Below are 24,447 nucleotides of genomic sequence, written 5' to 3' on the forward strand. Positions count from 1 at the left end.
AAAGTATTTATTTTTTATAACTTTGCAGTAGTTAAACTAAACTCAGCCAAACTTAAGGACTTACCTTTGGTTATTTAGTTTAATTTTTAACATCTTTTATAAATGTGATTGCTGAGATACTTGGTAGAGGGAGTAGTGAGATAAAAATGAACCTAGAACCACTGTTACTAGCTGTTTACTAGCTATTTTCCCTCTTCAGGCAGACATGACTCCTATCTATTGGCTTTCCTGTTTTCAGATGGGTTTTAGTGAGCTGTTCAAGCCACACTCAGACTTTTTCAAGGAAACTCTGAAGGCTTAGGCACAAGTGACAGACTTAGTTAAAGCTATCCCACTCCTTCTCCCTATTAATTTAGTTAGTCTAAAGTATTCCTATCGGGATTATCTGGCTGTACCAAACTGACCATAATTTTGTCAGCTTTTTGCAACTGAAACTTTTTCCTGGTGCTTTGGTTTTTGTTAAACATCGATTATCAGTGTTTTATTTATTATCCGATTATTACTGATCACTTTTCCTAAGTGGAATCCCAGTTGAAAGTGTATGGCAGTTTTAATGACTAGAGCTGAGACTCTGCAGTCAGATATCTGAGTTTGAATTCTGGTGTAGCTTGCCGTGTGATCTTGGGCAGGGGCATGTACTTTAGTTGTTTCTGGAGACAGGATTTGTAGCTCTGTGTACAGAGCTGTCCTGGACTAGCTTTGTAGACCAGGCTGGACTTGAACTCACTCACAGAGTGCTGGGATTCCAGGTGTGCACCACTGCACCCGACTGGGCATGTTCTTTTTAAGTGCTGTGGATTTTAGTTTCTAGGGTATAATTTAGAAATTTCTTAATGGGCTTGCTGTGGAGTTAAATGTAGATAAATGGGTAATTAGTTTGTAATTTAATTAGTTAATGTGAAAGTCAGGGATATTTTATCCATCTTCAGAATGTTTTCTCTTTGTCTTTCTGGGTCTAGAGAAACCACCTATAACTGAGTATTTAAATATAGGACCTAATATGTATAAGTGTATCAGTGCCAAGCTGAGGTTAGATGATTATGCAGGGAGGGTTCAGAGAAAGCAGTTATGGCCTCAGCCTTCCATAGACCATTTATCAGAGATATGTGGTTTGCCCTGCCCTCAAGAAAGCCTTGGTGTTGGGCTCTCTAATAATGGACTCTCATGACACTGGAACTTTGTTGTGAAATGATTGATTCTTTAGCTTGGGAGCCTTTCTCTTCATACTATGATACGAGAATTCTTCCCTTTCTTTTTACCCTTTCTAGTTCCTAGCAGCACACATCTTGCCTACAAGCATGTGGCAAATATTTGTCACATGACTGAGTAACCGCTTACATTAGCAATGAACAGGCTGAGATGTGAACTGGACATGACTTATTCAGGTCACACATTTTGTGCCATGGCTGTAACTAGAACCCAAGTTTCCAGTCTCCGCACTGTGCACTCTCTATTCTTTCTACTGCAACATGAAAGTGTAAGGAGCAGAGGAATGATTGGCATTATCTGTAAATGACTAGTACAGAAGAAGAACACACCTTCTGGAGAGCTAACATGGATGGGGAGGCATGTAGATGGTAAGTACAGAAAGACTTGGTGAAGGAAAGAGCATTTGACCTAGAGTAATAAGGATTTTAGACAACTCTGGGGAAGGGCGCGCTGGGCAGGAGTTATATTTCAGGTAGTTATATGTGTCGTTTAAGTCTCAGTAGGTTAAACTCAGTATTTCAGTACATCCTTAAAAACATGCTACCTAATAGTCTTGTCTTCTTTCAGTGAACAACGTGGGACTCTCATATGAGTATCCGGAATACTTTTTGGAAATTCCAGACTTGGACAATGTGAGTCTTTGTTTATTATGGTAACACAAAGAATGCGTCAAAGTCTCAGTGAGACAGTGTGGAAGAATGATTGGGATTGAGCATCAGAGTCCAGCTGCACAGCTGTCTACAGTTCACAGCTTGGCTCTTGTGGGGATGCATCTACCCATAGGTAGTTTTTTTTTATTCATCCATAAATGTAAAATAGGCAGTTTCATAGGAATGCTAGAAGAATTGAATGAAAAATTTTATACAGTACCAGGGTCAATAATAGCTCTAATTTTATTTTTATTGCTTTTATTAGATTAAGATAGCTTTATTTTAAGTATTGAGACATCAGAAATTAGTTTAAAAAGTCATAAATATGTTAATATATAGCAGCATAATTGATGCAAGTAAACTAGCTTTACCAAAATGAAAGCTACAGCCTTGATACATGCATAATCTTTTAATGAAAACTAAGAAGTTACATCTCTGAAGGACCATGTCAGTTTTTTAAATCAATTGAAACTTTCTTCAGTTATCTCTACTTCCCTTGTTAGTTGAGAGGAAATTACTAAGTGTTTTATTTTGGATTTAATGTGTCCCTTCACTTTCAAATTTGACTTTCTCATTTATTTTTACATTTTCATATTAGTGTGAACTACTGCTTTTGTTACAAATATAACACTGAGATAAAGCAAAATTTACATCTCGACCCCAGCTCCTATTGTATTTTCATTTCTTTGCAATATCTAAAGAAGTTTCAGATGTGTCACCCCAAAGTATATTTGTAACATCATTACTTTCCTGGTAAAATTATATTAAATTACCCAATTTTTTGCAGACTATCAAGAAGCTGATAAATATTAATGTGCTTTCCGTTTGCAAGGTAAGCAGCTTTGCTACAAACCTGTCATCCTTTTTGGCTCTTTCTCTCTCACTACACTGATATAGAGTCTGTTGGCTCATTTCTGTCAGCTCTTATTTACCATAAGTATTCCAAGTGGATGTGGTCTAGTTCCTTATGTCTCCAGGTAATAGAAAGAGCTGAGCACCAAACATGCTTGTCTTAGTTAGCATTCTAACAATCTAATAATTCTCATGTGTCTTCTATGTACATTCACCATGGTGGGTACCAGGACTGTAAAACCTCAGGTTAAAGGCTAACTGACCCAAGCCACTTGCTGCTCATCACTAATTTGTTTTCATTCTGATGCACAGAGTAGTTCACTGTTATATGGGAAGCCAAGAGTCTAGAAACCAATGAGAGTAGTTTTTATTAGCCATACATAATAGCCAACCAAAGTAACCTGGCATGATGACAAATGTCTTTCATCTCAGCACTCAGGAGGCAGAGGCAGGCAGAGCTCTGTGAATTCAAGTCTAGCCTGGTCTAGGACAGTGAGGGCTGCATAGGGAGAGCCTGTCTCAACAACAACAACAAAAACCCAAACCAACCAAGAATAACAAAGATATCATTATTTGTTAAACATGTGTTATCATTGTGTTACTTTTATATAACATAAGATTTCCCTTACTCTGCTGAAAGGAGCAATAGCTAGAGAGTATAAGCATCTAACTCTGCTTGAATAGGAGCTGTACAAATTACTACTGAGTTACAGCTAACAAACCAGGGAGAAGTATTGCTCAGAGGCTGAATTCCTATGAGCAGGATCAGATACTTTGTTTGTTGTTGTTGTTTGTTTGTTTGTTTGGTTGGTTGGTTGGTTGGTTGGTTGGTTTTTCAAGACAGGGTTTCTCTGTGTAGCTTTGGCTACCCTGGACTTTGTAGACCAGGCTGGCCTCGAACTCACAGAGATCCTCCTGCCTCTGGCTCTGGGATCTGCCACCACACCTGGCTGTGTCAGACAACACTTTAAATCTGAACATTCTTGTAGAAAAGTGCACTTTTAATAACGTGTGTAATAATACGAGCTTGTTTAAGGAAATGAGAAATAGTTTAAGTTAGAACTAATTAAAATGACAAAATAAATAAGAATTAAATATTTAAAAGTTAAATGTTTCACTGTGTGGTGGGTTTTAGTGTTTTTCTGTATTGTGAATTTTCAAGAGAAACTATTTCCGTGTTTTCATGTCCTGAGAGAAATAAACAATTACCCTCACATAACTGGTTCAAATCCAAGAACCTAGTACTGCTACACCTAGCCTAACTTTTCATGTATGCCTTTCCTTTTAGATGTGTTAATTCAGTGCTCACAGATAAAGACATTGGTTAGCTTGTTAAAAGGCACCTCAAATGTATTTTGTCATAAAATGAGAAATATTTTTGTCAAATAAGTAATTACTGTACTGTATCTTCTTCCTTGTTATGAATCAACCCCCCATATGTGTGTTTTATTTGACTTTTATATAAATTGAAGTTTAAGTGAACAGATGAGTCACCAGGGGAGATGTGAATAGATAAGAGCAAGATCCACATTTGTGAAACTGAGGCTTTTAAATGTGCCGAACAGGAATATATTATATAGTTTTAAGGGCGTTTTTTTTTAACCAGATTCATATTAATGTTTATTCTTTAACAGTCTCTGTAGGATTTCAGGATAACTGAGGAACTACCATTTTTTAGCCATTTTAAACCTGGGGTAAATTACTTTTTGCTTTAGTTTTCATCTGCAAATTGAAAATAATATTTCTCTTTACCTCAGTGACTTGTTTGAATGAAACAAGGTGATGTTTCTAAAACTCAGAATTGGGGGTGTAGCTTAGTAGGTACAAACTCAGTAGGGATGTAGGCACAAAGCCCTGGGTTCAGTCCTTAGAACTACATAAAACCAGGCATGGTCATGTGTGCCATAGGAAGTGGAAGAAAAGGCAAGAGAATTGGAAATTCAAGATCATGCTTGGCCAGGCTGAACTGTATGAGACCCTGGAGAGAGGGTCAAAGAGAAGCAGAGAGGCAGACAGACAGAGGAGGAGGGAGGGAGAAAGACGGTAGAGAGGCTCTAAGAATGTTGTTATTGCTATTAATCTCAAAGCTGATAAAGTTTTTTTTTTACTAAATAAATGCAATAATGATTTGATTTTTTAAGAAAAAAGGTTTTAAATAAAAATTAAGTTCTGTTCTATATATTAATAGGATTTCCTTTTAAAATGAATGGTTTTATGTTACTCTGATTTTTTTTTTTCTGGTGTATATGGCGAAATGCTTGAAAATAATGAGTGTTAAGACACTGTGAGGTGTTCAACAATATAGTGTCCTAAGTTAATGAGCAAACCTTGTTTTGGTGCCTAACATTTATGTTGCAGAATTCTTAATACTAGCTGTGGGTTTGTCTGCAGATAACATCCCCTGTGTGGAGTTTTACTCTAGATCCTATTCTTTTCTCTGACAGTCCTGTTTGCTGATACTTCTTTGTTGGCCTTGCTTTAAAATCTGGCATTCTGTTTCCCACATGAATTTCTGGCTGGGCATCTATGGAGTACTAATGATAAAAGGCCAAGGCCCTGCCCTTAACCCTGGAGCTTGTCCTACTCTGTGGCCATAGACAGTGTCCTTCACACAGCATCTTAGCATAGATCAGCATGTGATCCATCTCGTCCTTGCTTAAAGATCAAATAGTGTTGGTGTGTGTCATGGATAAAATAGCACAAACCCAACAGCCCTGCAAAGTAGGTAGCTCATTTTCAAAAGTGATGGTAAACACCATGGCTCATGATGCACACCTGTTAATCCCAGCTCTTGGGAAACTGAAGCCGGAGAATCAGGAGTTTGAGGCCAGCTTGGGCTACATAGTTGAGCCCCCGTCTCTAGAGAAGAAGGGAAAAGAAAGAAGCAAAGACAGTCTTAAGTATGGATCTACATTTTCTTGTATCATTGTGATGTAAATTTGAATGAGAAAGCAGTTCAGAATTTCTAGTTCGTGGTACCATTGACCCATGGAGCATGGTGCCACAGTTGTTTTGGGTTGTTGTGCTGTGGTAGGATCAATAACATCACTTGTGAGGCACCACACAGATGTGAAGATGTGAAAATGGTTTGATTGGAGCAGCAAGAGTGGTTGATGAACTGTGAAAAACCAATAAGCAGAAGATGACATGAGGTCATTGTACAGGAACTTGAGATGATAGAGAACCTGCAGAATCCACTGTATATGTGAAACAGTGCCAGGGGTAGAATGACAAGGCATTCTGTATTCTGTTGCATATGTGAGTATCTTATTTATACTGTGTAGTACTCCTGAGTTTAGGCTCTTATGATGTTGTGTTTTGCCCCAGAATGTATTTTGATGACTTGTGCCTATTGTTCCTTAACTGATTGCATTTTGTTGCCAAGACCAGAACCACATTTTCAATAGCAGCAATTTCTGGGAGCCCTGGAATAACTTAAGAGGATATGGAGAATTGTCTGGCTACAAGATCTTAGGTTTTATTTTGATTGGGCATCTGGGAAACTGAGGCTCAGGTGTCTAACCTGGAGCTCCAGTAAATGTATTGAGTAAGAGTATATAAGAAAGAGAGCAGTCTTTCTTTACCATTAGATCAGCTGTTTTATGTCTCCACCAAATGATATGGTGGATAATAAGGAGTGTACCAGGAGATGCTGTAAGACTAGCATGCCTTGTGATTTGGGGTTCATGCTCAAAATTAGAGGTAGAACCCCAGCATCTTGTTGGAAGCTCCATGCATTCCTGCCCTGTGTGAGTAGATCAGGTGATTGTAAAAGTCATGTAAGCCCTGCATTATAATAGTAAAATAATCCTGAACTCAAAGAAATTTCAGGTTATCACTAGATAAAGAGATGATCCAGAAGAATATTGGGGAAGAAATATTAACCAGAGCAGTTGTGGCTGCAGACTCCCAGGTTTTAATTGTAAACAGCTTTCCCAAGGCATTCAACAATCTGGTTCTATCTGATTACTTCATTTTCAAAACATTTATTTTATCAAGAAAAAGAGAGAGTTTGTGTGTGTGTATTTATGTCTAGCCCATGAGTGCAGGAACCCTCAGAGGCTAGAAGAGGGTTTGAATTCCCTGGCACTGGAGTTACAGATGATTATAAGCTGCCATGTGGATGCTAGGAACCAAACCTAGGTTTTCTGCAAGGACAGTAAGAGGTCTTAACCACCGAGCCCTCTCTCTAGCTTGGTTGCTTCACTTTTGATTCCTGTCCAGTAGCTTAGGTTTTTCCACGTGCCACACTTCCTTAGTCTTTTCCTTCGCAAGGGATTCTTTGAAGCTTCATTGCTTGCTTTTCCAGCGCTGCTCTTGGATCTCTTAGGGATTAAATTTAGCTTTGTTTTTGTTCCCCATACTGCAGGTAAGTGGTAGACGACATCCTGTAGAGGTGGCCAATATGGCAAATAGATCAAACCTAAAGACTAGCCTGCCAGGTTGTGGTTTTCCCCAGCCTCCGATGTTTTGTGACTAAAACTCTAAGGTAAACCTCATGAAGAGCAGTGTCACTAACTCCAGAAACAGTGTGATTTAGAGACAAACTTAAGGGTATTGAACCACTCCACCTTGCAGATAGTTCCTGTTTTGTGGCTGGTGGGATTTCTGCCCTAGAATACTCAGAGTTTACAAGTGGAATTGTTAAACTGCTATTGATTATTGCTTGGCAAATGGGAGTGAAACCACAGCTCCAGAGGTAGGCAGATAGAAGGCTGACTTCAGACAGGCTGCCTGGAACTGTAGAGAAACCCAAAGACAAAGTAGACCTTGTGTGTACCCTTTGTTTCTGATTTGATAGCCTGTTTCGCTACGCTTGTCCTTTGATTCTTGTAATCATTGTTTCAGGACTCTTCAAGAAGAGATAAACACCTCTCCTTTTCAAATGAGCATTGTCCAGATGGTATTAACTGCCCATAGGCCCTGCCTGAAGGAGGCAAAAACATTCTTTCCAATGTTCCTCACCCCTGAAGCTGCTACTGGGCTTGGAAAATGAGGGGAAGGCTGGAAAAATCAAAGTTTCATCCTAACAGCGGGAATATTCCAACCTTCTTAATAATTTCTTAGAACCAAGAAGAAAATATATGGTATTGTATCCCAGGTAAAATTTATGAACACCTCTACTTGGGTGAATACTGATGTTTTATTGAGGAATAGAAAGGAGCAATCTCAAGCAGAGAGTAAACAGTTAGCTTTTTTTTTCTTTTTGTCAAACTCAACTGATGTATGACTGGAAATCTTGTCTTAATAGGGCCAAGGTAGAATGGACCTCTGTCCCTTCTAGACTAGATTGGGTTTGGAGTCCTATGGGCCCATGGCATACTGCATGGCTTCCTTTCCCATTGTAGTTCTTAGTGCTGAGGTGTCTCCATAGTGTCATGGCACCATGACCATTGGTACTATGTTCACTGTTCTCTGCCTAAGCACCAAAGCTGATAGTTTTTCTACAAACAGATGAATACATTTTGAAAATTAAAACTTGTAGTTCCTTAGAATCACACTATTGTAAGTATAAGCCCTACAATGGTGAGTGTGGGTCAGTTGAAGTAAATTGAGAATTTCTTAGGTCAGAGGTTCCAGATCAATGGTCTGTGGCTAGATATGGCCAACCACCATGCTTTGGTTGATTCAGTTTTCAAAAGCAGAAAAGTTTCGCATTAAGATTTATAGCTTCTCTTGGGGAAAATATGGAAATCATGTGACACAGGCCTCAGAGGCTGTGTGTGAGCTGAGGGTGAGCTGTTAGGCCCTGCATTTCTAGATCACAGCAGTCCCTGCAGCTCTCTGTTGTGTGAGCAGTGCTTCTAGATGTCTGAGTGTAAGTTTCCCTCTAGGTGACTCCAGTCTTCAGTCACTCAAACTGAGCAGTTGCTTAGTTGGCTTGAAGGACTGGAGTCACTTGGACCAAATTAGCCCTACTGTGTTTCAGTCCATTTGCAGCTGATTTAACAACAAAAATTCCTTCGAGTGTTGGATGTAAAGAACCAATATGCTTTTCTCACAGTTTGAAAGAAAGATGAAAAGTTCAGGATCAAGATGTTAGTAGAGTCAGTGTCTGAAGAGGGGCTTGTTCCTCATAGCTAGTGTCTTCTTACAGTGTCTTCACATGGTGAAGGGGGAAGTAAGCAGGTTTCATGAGATCTCTGTCCTCATGATGTAATTATTAATCTCCCCAAGTCCCCCAATACTATACTGTTGGGGTTTCCACTTATGAGCTTTGTGTGGACACAAGAATTCAGATCATCTTCCATTCCTGGTAGTCTCTGAAATCCAAATAGAACCTTGAGAGATGACTGTCTCACTTTTTCAGGTGAGTGCTGTCAACAATATTGCCTGAACTGCCTGTTAGCTCATAGCCCTTGTTAGATACTTTGGAAAAGCTAAGTTTTCTCCTTCTGTACTGCCATGTCTTCATTGTAGCCTGGTTCCCAAAAGTGCCTAATGCTGTGCCTTGCCCACAATATAAATTTGGTTGAATGGTCAAAGGGAGAAAAGTACCGAAGCTTTCTTTTCTTTTCTGTTTTCTTTCCTTTCCTTTTTCCTTTCCTTCCCTTTCCTTCCCTTTCCTTCCCCCCTCCCTTCTTCCCTTCCCTTTCCTTTTCCCTTCTCTTCCCTTTCCTTTTTCCTTTCCTTTCCTTTCCTTTTTTCCTTTTTCCTTTCCTTTTCCCTTTCCTTTCCTTTCCTTTCCTTTCCTTTCCTTTCCTTTCCTTTCCTTTCCTTTCCTTTCCTTTCCTTTCCTTTCCTTTCCTTCCCCTTCCCCTTCCCCTTCCCCTTCCCCTTCCCCTTCCCCTTCCCCTTCCCCTTCCCCTTCCCCTCCCTTCCTCTTCCTTCCCCTTCCCCTTCCTCTCATTTCCCCCTTTTTTTTCCTTTTTTTTCTTTACATGGATATGCCTCTGGTAGGTGACACAGTACCAGCAGGGGGAGCCTCATATTAGTTTGGAAATCTATGAGGCGAGTTTTGTTCCTGAGTCTCAATTGTATGTAATTTAGGAACTTGCTAGAAATATATCCTGATATTCTGTTCCCACAGTTTAAGTTAACTTTAGGAAACTAATTAATAAATCCTAAGTAGGATGTATCCTTCAACACTGCTTCCTCCATCCAAAGCTTTTCTGGGTGAACATATCAAGTTAATATTGAAATTAGCTGACCCTCTGCTACTAAGAATGTTCAAGTTTCTTGTACATTCAGCCCTTAGGGATGGCAGTAACAGGCTGCCTCAGATGTAATGGAGGCAGAGATCTCCAGACTGCAGGGTAGCGCTTTCTTCTCCTGAAAAGGAAGACACCCTTATAGATTGGTTTGGGGGTTCTCTTTAGTTCCTAGTGAACCTCGTTCATAAGAAAGTACCTTTCACATGGGTGAAAACATGACAATGACTTGGGCTTTAGGAATTGTCTTCTTTCAATCTGTCACTTTTAAAAGAAATTTTCACCTTGTTTTAGGGAAAAAGATAATAGAAACAGTTAAAATACTCAAGTATTGTACCTTGGGAAAAACAGGTGAGACTGTTCATTCCTTTTTATAATCTTTGTTCATTCCTTTTTATAATCTTTGTGTATAAATTAGGGGTTTAGGTTTGGCATTGTTAGCAAGCAACTCTCTTGTTAGTTAAAAAGGAAAGTTTTTTTTTCCTTTTGTTATATTATTTTAATGTAAATCAAAGTATAAGTTGTTGGACAAGGAAAAGCTCTATTTGTGGCCTGGGGCAGCATTCCAGATTGAGAGAACTCTGAACTTTCTCAAAGACTTAAGCACCAAAAAAAGGCAAAATCAAATAATAACTTTGAGATCTTGGAGTGCTCTAAAAACTGTATCTAATTAAGCTTTCCACCCCCTGTGCAGTAAATACTCTGTTAGCTCTACAGGTGAGATTCTAAGAATTTCTAATTAAGCTATGTTCTCACTTCCTCACCTCCATGGAGCTCAAATTATACAGTTTGCCAAAGGAAGTGTGTGCTATGGCATTCTGGTGTGGCTCCCAGTAGAGTTCTCATCTCATTTCTCAAAGGATGGGGGCGTTAGAGAACGTTGTTGTTCATTCTTTTCACGACTATACCATGATTTTTTTAAAGTTGCCCTTTATTTCAGTTGAATACTTGTTTCATATTTTTGTATGTAAGAAACTATTTCCTTCTATCCAGACTTGATTGATTTAAACATGTTTCTTTAGAGGTAGAGTTAGGGCAGAAGTGAACAAAGTGGCCATAGGAGATATCCTAATTTTGCTCATGAAAAGCCTGGATTCATAAATGAGCCTAGATTCTGGAGTAACTTGCTCATCATTATTCACTAGTCACATGTAGTAGTAACAAAGATCTTGTTAAATCACGTGTCTTATCTTGGATCAATGGATCTTTTTCTGGAGATAGGGCCCTGTTATGGAGCTTGGTCTGGTCTGGAACTTGTGGGCCAAGCTAGCTTGGAACTCATAATCCTTCTAACTCAGCATCTTGAGTGCTGTGATTTATTATATTTTTACTAGAGCCCTAGAACATTGTAGGAGTGTTGGAACAAATGACCAAGTATCAGAAGTTACATGCTAAGGAAATGTGTATTATATCAATTTTCATACCAAAGAGTGGGAACACCTGGACAGCCACGTGGATATATAGGTTCCTTCTGTCAGCGGTGACTGTTGCTGCAGGAATAAAAGCAGAAATATTCAGGTTAGGTTTGGCAGTTTTGTTTCTGTTTTTTGTTTGTTTGTTTGTTTGTTTTTTGTTTTTAAGAAATAAGATTGTGAGGGCTTTACTAATTATAAAAGCAATGCAAGGTTGTTACAAAAAAATATTTGAAAGCTATATGAGCACTGAGAAGAAAATAAATCCTGTGTAATCCTGGCCACAGATGGCTACATTTTAATACAACATTTTCAAGGATTTTCTAAGCCAGCCAGTCTATTTTTGAATTGTGTATCTCAACTAAATTATTTAATAATATGGGTTATGATTTTATATGAGGTAAATGAACTTTGTATTTCTTTCCTAATCAGAGTATACATATCTGTACCAGTAAATATCTTACTCTTGAAAGTGAATATGTGTCTTCCTCCAAGGAATTTTCATTTAATCTGTTGTGAAGCCATTCATGTATCTGTGAACATTTGTGTCACATAGGCAGGCTTGTTTATGGAGGGGTACTAGGGCTATTGAGACAATGTAGAATAACCTTTTAGATTTTAAAGTGTCTGTCTTATCATTGTGGCGTGGATTAATGAAAACATTACTAAAAGTGTATATGTGTAATTAGAAAACATTTGTTTTTTCTTCAGACTTTGACGTTCTCACTATGGTAAAAGTTTTCATATGGTGGCTTCCACACCTACTTTGGGGGAAACTGTCTTAGTTACTTTTCTGTTGCTGTGATAAGACACATGACCAAATCAGCATAGAAAAGAATTTATTGGGCTTACGGTTCTAGAGGAGTAAGAGTCCATCATGGTGGGAAAGTGTGGTATCTAGCTGCAGGGATACGGCTGGAGGAGCAAATCTTAGCCTAACATTTCACATCTCAACCCACACCCAGATAAAAGTGGAAATGACAGAAATATTTAAGCCTCAAAGCTGCTTCTAGTGACATACTTCCTCCAACCAGGCCATACCTCCTAAACCTCCCTCAACAACAGCTCCAACTAAGGAGCAAGTGTTCAGATACAGGAACCAATGGGGACATTCTCATTCAAACCACAAAAAGGAATGAAGTTGCTTGTTGTGCACTTGTGGAGGCCACCTCAAGTAAGAAGAAGTAATCTACAAGTCAGGTTTATTATTACTACTTACTGATATTCCTAACCACAGAACTCACAAGTTGTAATAACATCATTTTAGAAATATGTAAAGAGAAACAACAAACTTCCTGGCACAGTAATTATCACCTGCAGATGGCCTAAAATTAGCATATTGAATTAGCTCCAGAAACGCCATGCAAACTGTGAAATGGAGTGCAGATGCACAGTGAAATTTCATAGCAATATTTGGTATGAGGGTATAAATACCCAGATATTAAGATACTAGTTAATAAAAACAAAGTAAAATGAGACTGAACAACTTAGTTTAAATGTGCTTTGTAAATGTAATATTAAAGAAAATTTAATTGTGTAAGCCCAGTGAAGTTTGACTACTTATATGTTGAATACTTTAAAATGATATGTATACACATGTCCAAATAAAGATGGCCTAGAGTTGGATTTATGGTTTTGAATCTGATTTGCAGGGAAGGTAATATCAACATAAATGAAAACTTTAGTCTGTTTTTATAAAAGCATAAAGAGTTCAAGTTAACTCTCCTGTGGCTTTTCAGTGTTAATTCTGTTTGATTTTTTTTTTTTTTAATGATCTTCCATTTTATGGCACACAGAAGTAAATAGAAGCTGAGGAGCCCTAAAAAGGATCAGCACTTTACCTGTGAGAACTTGTCTCTGCTAGTAGGTTATCTGGTTGTTGAGTACTCAGGATGTATTTTTGGCTCTTTAGCAACCTGCCACCCAAAGCACTTTTATTCTCTTGCCTTGAGTTACTCAAACCTCTCATTTTGATTTTACATTTATAAAGTATATATTTGGTCATGTTGGTACATGTAAGGTCATGAAAAAGGCATTCTTAACATGTTGATATAATTTTGTAAGTATGATTATATCATGTGAGGTTTCGTATTGTCTCTGGCCATTTTCTGGATATTTTTTCATTCAGAGCAGAAACTTGGTGTGGCAAAAAGGAAAAATATAGCTTCTGATTTATATTTCCCCAGTATTTCAACCAAAAGTTAAACTCTGGTTGAGCTTGCCTGGTAATTGTCCTGGTTAACTGGTGCCTGCAAATCTCATTCATTCTCCTCCTTCATGTAGGAAGCTACTAAAAGCACTAGCCAGTTAACCTTCTGAGCTCCCCTTAGCTACTTTTCAGTTAATAGGTCTTGCCTCCTCAATGTAGATGGATACACATGTAAGGGTGGGTGTGGGCAGGCACACATACACACACAAGAACACTTTTAAACTAGTCTTCATATTCCTCACTTCTGTTCTTGGTGAGCTCAGGACTTTGGGGAACTGAGTAATAACTTCTATGAAAATGCTTCTTCCAAATATATTAACTAAGCCTTATGGTTCCCTGATGAAATGTGCTAAATAAAAACCCCTTTCAGATACTCAGAAATTGCTTGCTGGTTAGCTCAGTTCGTTAGAGTGTGGTACTCGTGAATAGATACCATTTTCAGATACTATTAAGGTTACATACAATTCATCCCTCACAATAAAATCTTCCACAGTATGCCTACTTTACTCGTGTGAATATCTGACACTGTTGTATTCTACAGATGCAAGCTATTTGGCACATCTAACTAGTTGTACATCTTTTTTACATCTCTCTCTTTTTTTTTTTTTTAAATCTGGCAAACAAAGAAGTCGAGTAATTCAATAGAATACATTTATTTTCCCACAAGTTTGCTTTCTTGCATTCTGTTTCTTCTGGCATTTATTTTCTGCCAAGTGAACTGGTTATGCTTAACCAAAACAGTCTCTGCAGCTCTGCCTGGCTCCTTGCTGTGACCACTCCTTTTCCTAAGCACCAGTGCCCCCTGTCTACCAATAGGAGCATCTTGCTATAGGTCCTGAGTCTTCCCACCCAGACTGGCTGCAGATAAAAGAGAAGGATGACTCCTTACTCTAATGTTTTTCCTGGTTCTCGGGTGATTACTCTCAGAGAGTATTTTGAGTGCCTTTTTATCTTCTGAGTTTTGTACAGTCACATCAAGAGTACTTTGTGATTTCAGTTCCTTGATCCTTATCCACATATTATAGAGGCCTCCTAAAACTTTAAGCATTTGTAAAATTCTGCTTTGGTTTTGTTCGGGTTTTGTTTGTTTGTTTATGGTAAATGTAAGGAATTTTAATCATTACAGCCTAATCTTAGAATTATTCCACTACCCCAAGGAGATCCCAGATGAAATATTTTAAAATACTGAAAGAATTTTCGAAAAATTTCTGTAAGCTCAGTTGAAATGGACCAAAATGTGTTACTGTTCTTGCTTCTAAATTGTGGGGCATATAATGCTTTAGGGTAACATTAAGTGCTCAATGGTGCTACATCCTAAAATAGTGGAATATGAATGTGGGGAATACCCATGTCCCTTTAGAAGACTTTGTGTGGTGTGCCATCTGTGGGATATCACACACATATATACCCACACACATATACACACACACCTTTGTTCCAAGAATGTAACAACAAGCTGAATGCTGTGGTGCATACCTGTAATGTCAGCACTCTGGGAAGCAGAAGCAAGTGGATCTCTGTGAGTTCGAGACCAGCCTTGTCTACAAAGCAAGTCCAAGATAGCCAAGGCTACACAGGGAAACTCTGTCTTGAAAAACACTTAAAAAAAAAAAGGAGCAACATGTAATGTAGATACCTTCATTTAACATATTAGGACTTAAGAGAAGAAGAACCTAGATCAGTGTCACATCATCATAAGAAGGGCTGGAATTAGAACTGTGTCATGAGTGCACACCACAGTGGCCTTAGCATTTATTAGTAATATATCAAACAGCTGCTGCTTGCCTCTGGAAAGACAAATCTTGGGAAGTACATGAGCTAAGTTGAGATTAGTATTAAACCTGAAAAGGAGAGAATTCTGAAGTTAGCCATTACTTTGACTTGGTTCTATCATGTCTAGTTTGAAGCCGAGTAGGGACATTCTGAATTGCATAAAGCAAATCAAGAAAGTTGAAAAGAGAGGACTATCTTTTCAGAACTAAAATATTTACTGTATTGCTTGTGGGACTGCTCTTGGGGGGGGTCATAAAATGTTAAAATCGGTCAGTCTTTTATCAACATAAATGGTCAATCTTACTAGTTAAAATTTTTGGTTAAAAGGCTGAGTGCTTAGGGTAGTGGCATATACCTTCTTAGTATGGACAAAGGGCCTCAAAGGTTCATGTCCAACACTGCAAAACAAACAAACAGAGTATTGGTTAGGTCTTGTAACAGAGATACAGTCACAACTTAAACAAAATGGGTTGGTCATCAGGTTCAGAGCAAGTTCATAAGCAGGGTACTTAGTGGAGCTGCTGATGAGTGTGCTGCACAGTAGCTCCTCTGTCACTAAGGAGCGTGCCTCTTACCTTGTCACCTGACCATGTAGGTCATTCACTTTGTTGTCACAGTGGCTCCTGGCCTTGAATCTGCATTCTGCCTATAAAGAGGAAGAAAAGATGGTGGAGAAAATAGGCCATTTTCCTTTTCTGAGTCCATGACCAAGACATTGTGTGTCATGCTTCTTATGAAATAGATAGTTATAGGCCATGTGTAGTTGTCAGAGACATTATAAAACATTCTTCTTTGGGAAAAAAGGTTATGTGCTCTGAAACTTCATCTGCAGTCTAATAAGGAAAGAGCAAATGCTGGAGGCCAGCTGGCAGTCTCTGCCTCATCACCCCATGAAGATGAGTTATGTGAAAACAGTCACATGTATAAAAAGGAGGGGATACAGAAGCTTCAGCCTACACTTGCTCTTACAGTTTTTACTGTTATTATTATTTTAATCTGAGCCAGAAGATTTGGTCAAATCTTGACTTCTGTTGAAGTGTCTCCCTGAACTCTGAAGAGACTCTTTTATTTTGGAATTGGTGATGTGTCGGGTTTGCTGCTGTTGTTGTTTTTGTGATATGGTGACAGCTGGGGCTTACTCACTGTGAGTGAAGGCAACACCTCTGGGGATGGTCTTTGACTTATATCTATACATTATCTGCAGAAAGTCTTCATGACCCTTTTCTTTGGAATATTTCTGTGAAAAACACTCTTTTACCAAAATACTGTCATTTTAATTGGCGAGTGATATTAAAGATAAAAGGCTTAAAAAGTGGACGCTTAACAGTCATTTCAGCTTCTTGTGTTGCTTAGAGAACTAATACAAGCTGAGTCAACACTTGTTTACCTGTGAGGACATCTTGACAAAGATTGCACTTCTAACTTTTCCTGAAGAATAATATCCCCAAACAGAGTTTGGAGGTAGCTTGTCTCATCATTGTGTGTATTTGGCCAGTAATTATAAAGTTCTTAAACTGCATATGTCACTTTTCATTGTTGGTCACTAGACACCACAGATGGTTAAGGTTAAGGATATGTTTTACACACAACTAGCTGGACCACAGAAGAAAGGAATACACGTAGCATTTGCCAGCATGCCATTTGCTAGTGTTTTCCCCAAAGCCTTCAGAAAAGATTATTTGAGCCCTTAAGATGAGAAAGCTTAAGTCATCTTGGTAGGTGGGATGTTGTTACATGTAGTAACATTCATTCTTTTCTGGGAAGAATTTAAGAGATGTCCGCTATCCATAGAGCTTTTGTTAGTTGAAGGTGACTGTGCCAGCCTTACTTTTCAGACAAGGCTACTCTTAGCCATATCCACTGCGAACTTTCCCAGTGTACTCGCTTTTTGTACTCCTAGCACAGTAAAATTATATGGAATGTATAAAATAAGCTTATCTCTGTAGAATGATGAGGCTTCATGATTCCCTTCTCTTTGGTGTGGGTGGGTGTCCTTCACTCTTTTGTTGCCTGTGTCCTCAGCCATCACGAATGTTTTGTTTTCTCTTTTGCAGATGACACGCTTGGTGCTGCCTGGCATGGTAGAAAGGTGAGTCACACAACTCACACACAAACACTGTGGTTGCAGAGCTCATTATTATTTATAAGGAGAATCCTTTCTTTGAGAATTTCATTAAAGTGACTAATGAACCTAACTCTGTCTTAGCACCAGGCGAGTCACACAGTGGAGCATGAGTCATTGGTGGAGGAGGCCTTTTCCACTAGACTTTTTTTTTTTATTTCCCTCTCTAGGATTGCGGTGGTTCCTTTAGATCAGGATTAAAAAGCCAGCCTGAGTCACCCACACTAACTCAATTGCCTGCTATTTTGAGGGGGTGGCTAGAGTTCCTGGGATATTCCTGGGAATGCCTCCTTAAAGCTGTAGCCACTTAGAAGCTAAATCAGTGGAGTGTCCTGAAGCAAGGTGCTTTCCTCTGGTGTTTTTGCTCTTGCTGGGGGAGTGGATGCAGAAGGGCTAAAGCATGGTGTGAAGTGACCAAATGTCAGACTGACTCTTGGAGGAAAGGGCAAGGCCCACTAGCCTTATCAATGTTCCGGTTGGAATTGGGTGCCAGTAGAATACCCTGATTGGCTTCATTTTGGTTGAGAATTAGGTGGTTGCATTTCCTCATATGAGATAGCACCGAGTGTAAAATATAACTAAACTCTGTGTTCTTCTCACAAGAATCTAAATGTTGCTTAGGCCTTCAAAGAAAACCTGCTGAAGAGAACTGGGTTTGAATGTTGGACTAGTTTGTCATTTTAATTTAGGACTCCATCAAAATTTTGACAGGGGAGGAATCCAAGATCCACCTCTGTTAAAAGACCAACAAGGAGTGCAGTTTATGTACATCAAGTTTGTCCATTTTGTTGTGACTCATTCTACCTTGTGGGTGAGGGAATGGGTCTTAGAAGTCCATTTCTTGATTATGTGTGGTGATTGAGAAACTGTCTTTCAGCAAGTTTGTTGTAATTCTGTTTTACATGTACTGATTTTATTCCAAATTGGTTTATTACCTTACTTTAGTAAAGTTTTTCTTTAAAGCCTTTAAGCTGATTATTGACTGATAATGGGAATGTGCTCTGATGGTAGGACATGAAAATGGCAGTGATCAAACCATACAAGAACTCTAGGACTAGAGACAGGACAGAATCCAATAAAAATAGTATTTGGGCCACTGTTATAAAGAAATCTTTGGACTTGGGTAAGTGCTCAGTATTGCAGCATTTGCTTAGCATGCCTTGGATGCCGTCCCCAACACTGAAGAAACAAAGAAATCAAGATTGTAAGCTATGAAAGTATCGTGAACAGATTTTTTAAAGTATATCGGTGAAGACTATGTAAAAGAAAATGACAGCAATGAAGTCATTCCTAGGGCAGAAAGTATTGGATCCAAGAGTGACAAGCCCAGTGCATTGAGTTAATTGAAAGTAACTCCACCCCCTTTAGCTCAGTGTGATGTGGTGCTGTGAAGCACATGATTCAGAGGCGGAGCAGAGGCAGAGCTAGAGATTCAGAGCCATCTCTAGAGCCAGTAGCACTATCACAGTTACAGCTGACACTGGGTGTGAAGGAACATTGGAGAGGGGTTTGTGCTCATCCAGCAGAGCTTAGCTTAGAGAGTCCAGATGAGTTCAGTCCTTGCTTTTTAGGAAACCAAATTGATTTTAAACTGAGGTTGAGAAACAGCGTGGTAGAAAGCCATCAGAAAGCTAGAAAACTAGACTCATAAGAAAGGGTTGGGGGGGTCGATTGTGGTGCTTCCTAGTGACTGGTTAGACGTTTTGTAGAGTTTATGAATTAGTAATTTGTATTAGGAGAAGGGGCACCTATGGCCAGTGGAGCCTTAGGAGTTATTAGGTATATTAGTCCGGGTATGCTAGCTGCAGTAACAGATGAGTCTCTCTGTCCCCCCTCACACACCTATCATTTCTTATCAGAGTAAAGATTTATTTCCCTTTACTTCTCTGCCTAGTCCTTCAGGAATCTTGGGCTCCTCCATCTAGGGGCTTTGTCTTGAGTCTTGAAGGTCTTAATGGTTCTTCACCCAGCTAACGGGTAAAGGAAGAGAAGCAGGATGAGCTTAGGGGAGGTGTCACGGGTCAGCCCTAAAAGGAGTGCATAGCACGTTCTGTTGTTCAGAACTCCATCTGTCACAAGCTGCAACTTACTGCAAGGGAGGACAGAAATGTCAGTTGTTTGCCAAAAGGAAGGAAAAGCTCCAGGTAAGTAGATGTCTGAGGGTGGTCTCACTAATACCTTATAAGGGGCTTCATTCTAGCTTTTCTTTACACCTCCCCAAAGTGACCTATTTCTATGGTAGTTTCCATAGGATTGGTATTCTCATTGAGTAACAGCAGTGTCCTTTAGAAAGAACCTTTGTCGTTGGTTTCTTTTCCCTCCTCCCTTTCAGTGATTTTGTCACTGAGTATGATATTTTTTTAAACCTTCTGGAGCAAGCCAACTATCACTAAACAAGTATCAGTAACCAGACTAAGGTGTTATCACCATACATATAGGAAATGCATAATTACATTATCGGGAAGCTTGCTCTCTTTACTTCCCTGGAATGATAAACATTGTGTACAGCTGGAGCCAGGAGGTGGTTGCCATAACAACCATGGAAAGGCTAAAAATAGCCTCTTTCATATTGTACTGCTTAAGGTGGAATTATGACATGTTATGGCGTTTTAGGGCAGGTAATTCTCTTTCATGTGCTAAATGTTTGCAAACTTTTTTCAACAAAGCGGTATTTGTATAGTGTGAGAATTTGATTGCTTGTTCTAATTGTATTTATCTGACCCCATGTTCCATGATTCTTCTCTGACACTGAGCACTGTTTTGATAGTTTCTCTGTTCTTAGGAGTCAATTAGAGAGCTGTCTACACCAATTTCTCTTTTCTGTCTAAGCCTAGAAAACTCTCTAATGACCCTGTAAGACTGCACTTCTGTCCTCTATCATGTGTAATAGAAATGTAAAGGATTGAGATGGAGTCTGTAGCCACCACTCTGTCTGGTTAGCAATCTACACTGACTGACTACCTGGGTACCCTCCTTTCTCTGCTGCAGGGTGGAACAATGCTGAGGTTTCCTGAGTCAGGCCAGAATCAGTGACTTCTTTCAAAGGAGACTGTTATTCCTTCGCAGCATCAGTGTTTCTATAGAGGTGAGGTCAGGGGTAGAATAGTGATGCATTTGTAGAACAAAAGCTTGGCAATTTTTAAAAATCCACATGAGGAGTCTCATGAGGAGTTGCCCAAGTCTAAGGGAATCCTAGAGAGCATAGTTATAAGGAAGCTGTAAATAAAAGTTGCCTTAGCTTTAAAGGGCTGGACAAGCCTATTAATTGGCTTCTGATAGGACTAATAAAGGAGGTGACTGTTGAGTTGAAGAGGTATGTCCTGAAGTGGAGTTGATTATTCTGCTTTGTTTCTGAAGCATGTTAGTTCTGGTAGATTCTCAATGATCTCACCTCCAAGGCACCATCACATGATAGCTAGCAAGTAAGCTGTGAGATCAATTACAAATATTGCATCACAGAAAATGTTGCTTTATTTGTGTATATGATGTTGTCACAACAAACTAGGAAATGTGCTGAAGTATGAGCAGAAGAGGTCTTCAATAACGGAACTTCAGCAGAAATTCTTAATGTGCTTCCATTGTTCCCAAGCCTCAGAAAATGAGAGATTAACCAGCTTGGCTTATGTCTCTGTGTGCAATTAAGCGTAGCCTATTTTGCCCTTCTGCTTGATATAACAGAGTTGTCATGAGCCTGGCTGTGCCATGGAAACTAGTTTGACGTCACTAATTCTGCTTAGATGGAGGATTAGAGCTAGACAAAGTAGTTGATTGTAAAGATGAGTCCTTTGTGCCCCACAGATCCAAATGCTCACCCCATTTCTGTGTAAGGAGATGCACATTATAGGGATTGTTGTAGGCCATCCTAGTGTTCGAATGCAGGCAAATAGAATTATTTTTTCCTTGGGGAAGAGAGGTTTGAATGTTGTTATGGGAGGGATCATCGGAAGGTCTTTGCTAAACAAATATGTGTGTTCTCAACAGTGAGACAGATTGATAAGTGGGACACTTTCTCTGCTGTCAGTTAGATACAATTATACAAGTGTTGGCTCTGTATTTATTTACTCACATCTAGTATATTCTCATTTTAAAAAGCACTGACAGTCTTAAATATGTTTTGATGTATTTTGAAATATAAATACTTTGTTTTTATAAAGTACTTGAAATTTTTGACTGAATAGCTCTACTCACTACTAATATTCTTCTTCTCTCCCTTATTTTTTCTTTTTCTTCTTTTCTTTTGATTTTTTAAAAATTTAATTTATATGGACATGTTTCCTCTATATAAGCCTATTCACTACATGTAGCCAGAAAAGGCATTGATTCTCTAGCACTGGGGTTACTCACTGGTAGCTGTGAGCTGCCATGTGGGTTCTGGGAACCGAACCCAGGACTTTGCAAGAACATTCAGTATGCAATTTCCCCAACTCCTAGAAATTTCCAGTCACAAGAGAGTTTTTGAGAAACGAAGATTTTAGTTATCTTAAGAAGTGTATCAATTACAGAGTGACTACTTTATTGTGACATGTTGGATTATTGATATTTTGTAAAATGGGAAAGGGGCTTTTATTATCTTTAAATGATTTTTCCTCTGTTGAAGTCACAGCATTAAACCTTAACCTTTACCTTCAACTTTATATTTCATTTGTGAGTAACAGAAAATGTGAGGTTTTTTTTTTCAAGGACATGTGCAGCCACTCCAGCTAGCTGATTGTAATGGATCAGAGTCTGGTTCTAAGCAGTGGTGGCAGGCTGTAGCTTCAGGGACAGCATTGCCTGCATCTACTTTAGACAGGCTTTCTGACCTTCTACTGTATTCTTGAAGACAGAGCAGCAGTTCCTGGGTAAAGCTTGATGTGGAGTGACTGTGAGGTTGGAGTTGCTCCGCAGGAAGCGCGGTTTGCCAGAGTAGCCACAGCCCTGTGTGTCCACCTCCTTGGCATCCCACCCAGCCAAAAGGCTGTGTGTTCTAATAGAAACAGATTTTTCTTGTGTTTTACAGATTTGCTGGCTTGCTTTACATGCTGTAAACTATATATCTCTTTAAATTATGCAGTTCAGTCATTTTCAGCACATTCAGAGCTGGGCAGCTGTCAGTATAGTCTAATTGGAGAATATTTTCAGCACCCTAAAATGATAATTTTGAAGATGTGGTTCTTATTCCACTTTTATCAAAGGAGCAATATTTGATTGTAATAAAAGATTGTTTTGTTCTGCTTTCGTGACAGGAATTGTTTATAGGTGTAGAAAATGAAATGGCTAGGTATATATTGCTAATTTGCCTTTTTTTTTTTTTTTTTAAACTGAAAGGGCTGGTTTCCAACTCCTGATTTAAAAAACAAACAAACAATTTTTTTTGCCTTAAAAAAGGAGCTACCAATATAAGGATGATGTAACTAACATGTTAGCCCATTTTAACATAAAAAATTCTTTATCCTGCTTAAATTTGAAATTTTATTTTGATTACCAAGATGTTAGTGGGTTTCACTGCTTAGGAAAGTGTATATTACTAGTGAGGACTTCTGTTTTATAAACAACTAAGTAGATTCTGGTAACACCCATGAGGCAGAGGGTCCAGACTTCTCTTTGATGGTCACAGTGACGTCTTGCCTGAAGGCCGGCAGATGGAATGCTGACCTTTGGGAATTATTTCTCTTCAGATTTATATCTAAAATGACTCATGTATGCCATTTAATCATGTGTCCTCTCGTGCTGTTTTATGTTTTACATAAAAGGGTTCTGGGTTTCTTCTCTCTCCGCTAAATTGTGAAAACAAACAGGACTTAGGAATAGAAATCCACATATAGAACAGTAACAGACTATGTAGAGGGGAGGAAACTAAGGAGCGAACTTCCTGAGATGGGGGCTGGGACGAGATTTCAGTGGCTGAAGAAGAGGGCTGGGCTGAGGTGTAGGTCAATAGTAGAGCACTTGCCTGGCATACATAAGACTCTAGGTTCCATTCCCAGTGCTGTAAAAACAAATGAGTGTGGATTTGAGAGGACAAGTTGGTAGCTAGTTTTCATATTTCTGAAGTCATAATGCCACATCTTGCTCCCCTCTCCCAGGTAGGTGAGAATTTCTGATACTGTGGCCACAGAGGACCTCACAAAGTATAGCGACAACTAAAGGAGACTATCTAGCTGATCCAGTTATGCTTAGGATTAGTAAGCCTGGGAAATGAGCTCATAGTAAAGAAGAGCTATTTTTAGCTCATTGAATTATGCTTCATTCACTGGCCAGACATACCAAATGATCATGAGAGGCAGGGAGATGTGTGCTAGAGCCAGCAGCCTTGTTGCTCTGTCTGTCTCGACTGTAATTCACAAGCAGATGTACATATGATTTCCCCCACTTTATGTGGTGTGTTTTCAATTCGAGGTCTAAAGGGGCGATTCTCAACATCTCTTCTGCCAGTGGCATGGTCCCGGTTCCACTGTTGACTATCTACTCTGCAACCAAGGTGAGGAGCATTGCAGTAAAATTATGTCAATATAAGACTGAGGGGTGATTTTTAGTCTGGGCAGTGAATGTAGCTTTAACGTGCTTGAAATGCTATGCTTTCTAGTTTTTCAATTGACCAAGGACAGGAAGATGCCTCACATGGGTTCCTGGAGTGTCATAGATGGAACTAGACCTAGAAGTGGATTGTCAGTGGTCAGAGCTACTGAAGCTCTGATTTTACTGATTTTAACAGGGACACTTACGCTTTCTGTAGAGACCTAGCCTACACCAGTCCACCCAGATGATTAGAACCTGATGCTAATGAGCCTAAAGTGAGAATGTTGGTAACATGAACAAGTCAGCTTCACGCAACAAGGAAGTGCATCCTTCCAGCGCCACAGATACACTCAGCAGATAAGAAATAGACCAAAGGCAGAGTGAATATACTGCCACATCATCCAGAATTCCAGATACTGTCATTTCTTGAGTGTTGTAGGAATTTTCCAGAACTGTATGTCATCGTACAATGCTGTCATTCACTTATTCACATTACCACTAAGATAAACTGCATCTTCTCATATCTACAGGTCAATAGCCCCAACTACATTTGCTTCATTAAAGCTTGGAA

At 39.2% G+C, this 24,447-nt stretch overlaps 1 protein-coding gene across 1 annotated transcript in view; it reads left to right on the forward strand.

Moving 5' to 3' along the window:
• Hsd17b12 (hydroxysteroid 17-beta dehydrogenase 12) overlaps positions 1 to 24,447 on the forward strand; it is a 129,981-nt gene that overhangs the window by 91,258 nt on the left and 14,276 nt on the right. Inside the window, exons 5-8 of the mRNA XM_021627339.2 lie at positions 1,777 to 1,841; positions 2,647 to 2,691; positions 17,311 to 17,345; positions 23,757 to 23,838. Of these exons, the coding sequence (XP_021483014.1) occupies positions 1,777 to 1,841; positions 2,647 to 2,691; positions 17,311 to 17,345; positions 23,757 to 23,838 (227 nt within the window). The remainder of the gene's footprint in view (positions 1 to 1,776; positions 1,842 to 2,646; positions 2,692 to 17,310; positions 17,346 to 23,756; positions 23,839 to 24,447) is intronic.

Source organism: Meriones unguiculatus, chromosome 18 (genome assembly GCF_030254825.1).
Source record: "Meriones unguiculatus strain TT.TT164.6M chromosome 18, Bangor_MerUng_6.1, whole genome shotgun sequence".
Classification (NCBI taxonomy): Eukaryota; Metazoa; Chordata; class Mammalia; order Rodentia; family Muridae; genus Meriones; species Meriones unguiculatus.